The following is a 3,931-nucleotide window of genomic DNA, read 5'->3' on the forward strand; positions in this document are numbered from 1 at the left end:
GGAGGAGGAGAACCACAAACAGTTGGAGTAGAAGGAGGAGGAGGAGAACCACAAACAGTTGGAGGAGAAGGAGGAGAATCACAAACAGTAGAAGGAGGAGAATCACAAACAGTAGAAAAAGGAGGAGGAGGAGGAGGCGGAGGAGGAGAACCACAAACAGTTGGAGGAGAAGGAGGAGGAGGAGAACCACAAACAGTTGGAGGAGAAGGAGGAGAATCACAAACAGTAGAAGGAGGAGAATCACAAACAGTAGAAGGAGGAGAATCACAAACAGTAGAAAAAGGAGGAGGAGGAGGAGGCGGAGGAGGAGGAGAAGGAGGAGGAGGAGAAGGAGGAGAATCACAAACAGTAGAAGGAGAAGGAGGAGGTGAAGGAGGAGGAGAAGGAGGAGGAGGAGGTGAAGGAGGAGGAGAAGGAGGAGGAGGAGGAGGAGGAGGAGGAGGAGGAGGACGACGACCACAGAGAACCCCCCACCAAAAAGATAAAAACTGGATTCAGTTTAAGGGAAGAAAACGTATTTATCTTGACCCAGATGCTGATGTCACCTTATAAGAATAAAAACCAAATTCTATCTATTTATAGGGTCATTTTAATTTTATTTACTCGGAGATATAAAAGGCCCGGGGATTTTATATACTCTGGTATATAAAACGTCAAAAAAGTATATAAAATTATCAATTGAATATAAAATTAAAGGTTCCCACTGAACAATACTTGTCTATATCAGCAAACTGGCCATAGTCATCCTTAAGAATTATTGGACTCTAAAATTCAGGGATGGTCAACTTCTTGGGCTGCTCCCAAGAGAACTGTTGCCGTCCAAAATGTCCATAACACGAGGGATCACTGTAGATTGGTCTCTTTAAGCCCAGCTCCTTGACAATATGTCCTTGTCGTAGATCAAAGTTGTGGTTAACAATCTTCAGAAGCTGTTTTGATGTGTACTGTGAGCTGCCATAGTGGAAGATGCTGATGCTTATGGGGTGCACAACACTAATGGTGTAAGATACCTGAACTAAACAGCGTCTACATAATTTGTTTTTCACTAGTGACTTGGCAACCCATCGGGCGGCAAAGGCCGCTGAGCGGTCAATCTTTGTGTAATCTTTGCCAGAGAACGCTCCCCCGCCGTGAGCGCCCCACCCACCGTAAGTGTCGGCGATGATTTTCCTACCAGTTAGCCCAGCGTTACCTTGAGGTCCACCCATGATGAATTCTCCGCAAGGGTTGATGTGGTATTTCGTTTGAGCATCTATATATTTTTCAGGAATAATGACCTTGATGACCTTCTCTATAACCTCGTCACGCAAAGCTTCGACAGTAATTTGTTCCGAGTGCTGTACAGAAGCGACAACAGTGTTCACTCTTTTGGGAATAACAGCTCCTGGATCGAAGGCATACTGGCATGTGACCTGAGTCTTACAGTCAGGTCGCGCCCACCAGAACGTCCCATCTCTTCGCAGCTCTGCAATCTTCTGATTGAGAAGGTGTGCCAGCATAATAGTTAAGGGCATGCACTCATCGGTCTCATCAGTGGCATAACCAAACATCAGTCCCTGGGAGGTAAGGACCTACCTTACCTACCTCAAGGTAGGTAAGGTAGGTCCCCTGAACCAATGTTGTCATCACTGCGCCCAATGTGTACACCATTAGCAATCTCCGCACACTTATGCTCCAGGGCCAGAAGAATATTACAGGTCTTGTAGTCAAAGCCCTTTCGTGAATCATCAAAACCAATTTTCTTAACAATATCATGCACAATATGCTGATAATCAACTTGGGCCTTGGACGTAATCTCCCCACAGATCATGATCATACCAGTTTTGGTACACGTTTCACAAGCAACTTTGGCGTCAGGGTCCTGGCTAAGATGGGCATCAAGCACTGCGTCGCTGATCTGATCGCAAATTTTGTCGGGGTGGCCTTCGCCTACGCTCTCACTGGTGAAGAGGAACGTCTCATGATCTCCATCCATGCTCTCAGCGCACTATCCTGGGGAACGAAAATGTTACTTCTAAGTACTCTTGAATTTGGGACCAGGTTTCCTTGGCTAGATTTTAACTAAATAAAAATCCGTTATGTAAAGGAATATTATTAAAAACATTGACCTAGTTGTGTGAAGAGAGAGAGAGAGAGAGAACGCTAACCTGGTCACGTGGAGAGAGAGCAACTGAGCAACTGTAAAGCAAGTGTACAGCTGCTCTGTCTTATAACAAAACTGTGGGTCAAAAAAGAATATGGATCATTTATTTTATTTTGAAATGATTATAAACCATTAAAAAAAACATTATTACTCATTCTAATTGGAAGAGTGAATGTATAATTTTGTAACCTGTAATCCTTAACTCTTAATGAACATAATTCCATCTGGTGAAAGGGATAATAATATTGTGTCAATAATTATAGAAGTATTTATTATAGTTATATAATTGTCATATATAAAAATGTAATACAAGGAACAATAAGATTTGAAATTCAATTCATATATTTCCAACCGGTCTCCAAGGTAAACAGCCTCTGTCAAATGGTAGATAAGATTCATTATAAATCATCCTTATTATATGTTGTTAACAAAAATCTGCTGTACGTGTGGACATTTGTATTCAAGACGTTTTTTCTCTATTATTGATTCTCTCCCACAACCACCACAATCTCTTTTTTTTGGTTCATAATGATTGAGATGACGATGATGTTCCCTAATAATACTTCTAATTTCTAGAAGAGTCTTGGGTATTAAGTATTCAATATGGTCTCCCTCAGCGCCTTCAGCTGCCAACACATCTGCGCGTTCATTTCCATAGATTCCAACATGGGAGGGAATCCACAGGAACTTGACAACTCTTCCCTGGTTGGTTAGTACCTTCACAACTCTCTTAATTTCAGCGACTATTGAAAGATTCTCGCCCATATCTTTATTTAGGCTTTGCAGTGCTGCTCTCGAATCGGTGCAAATCACTGCACCAGTAGTATTCTGTTCAATAATGTACCTTAACGCCATAGCAATAGCAGTTAACTCTGCTTGTGTTGAAGAGGTAAAGTTCTCAATGCGCGCTTTTTCCTCATTTTTTGGTGGAAAAAATACATCATCCTTCTTAATTACCGTGTATGCTGCACCCGCCCGGCCATTAATAGGATTAGATGACCCATCAGTGAAGATTTGATCTAGTTCATCTCCAGCTTCATTATAAATTTCCTTAAGATACTTGTGGCTCATTTCTTGGGGTACCATGTTGGTTTTTTCTTTACCATATCATTGATGATAATCCTGCACGAGTCATTCAGGGGATCCACCCAGGGAGGTAATCTTTCTACAGGCATGAGCTCACGAGCTTGTTGAAGCAGGTGAAGATCTTCAAGGTAGCAGACTGCTCTGTGATGCCATTTTTTGCTTCTCTTGTTTCCCCCTGAAAGTAGCACAGAGCTCAATTTTTTTTTTAGCCATGTCATTATAATGGGGATCTCTGGCAATCTTAATTGCAAGCTTAGCATTCAGTTCCACAATTCTTTCTTTAATACTGAGAAGGGATAATAACTCTTTTTGTAGATTGGACATTTCAGCAGTTTTTTTCTTTGGAACTCCAAGAATGATTGAAATGGCTTCATCCTGTATGCTTTCTAGCCTATTCATATCGCTTTGTGAATAAGTACATAAAACAGGTGCTGCATTGTCAATGACGGAGCGTACATAGTCTGTGTACATCATTTTAAGTACAGCAATAGAGGCTCCATGGCCATCATTCCAGGTCATAGCTTTCAGTTTCAGTTCCCTGAGTCGACTTTTGCATGTTCCTATGAGTTGATTGAGCTCCTCTTTCTTTCCCTTGTTTGAGCCGACAGTGATGCCAAGGTACCGATAGTGGTCAACCCATTCAAGTGTTACACCATTAATTTGCAGTTCATCATTTTCTCTCCGCTTGTGATGGGAGTATGC

At 41.9% G+C, this 3,931-nt stretch overlaps 1 protein-coding gene across 1 annotated transcript; it reads right to left on the reverse strand.

The window, feature by feature from the left end:
- Window positions 1–764: 764 nt before the first annotated feature.
- LOC138365921 (S-adenosylmethionine synthase-like) lies at window positions 765–1,975 on the reverse strand. The gene is made up of 2 exons (XM_069326634.1): window positions 1,605–1,975; window positions 765–1,560 (listed from the first exon to the last, which is right to left on the reverse strand). Exons 1-2 carry the CDS (start codon window positions 1,973–1,975, stop codon window positions 765–767), a joined length of 1,167 nt encoding a protein of 388 aa, XP_069182735.1.
- Window positions 1,976–3,931: the final 1,956 nt, after the last annotated feature.

Source organism: Procambarus clarkii, chromosome 18 (genome assembly GCF_040958095.1).
Source record: "Procambarus clarkii isolate CNS0578487 chromosome 18, FALCON_Pclarkii_2.0, whole genome shotgun sequence".
In the NCBI taxonomy this organism is placed as follows: Eukaryota; Metazoa; Arthropoda; class Malacostraca; order Decapoda; family Cambaridae; genus Procambarus; species Procambarus clarkii.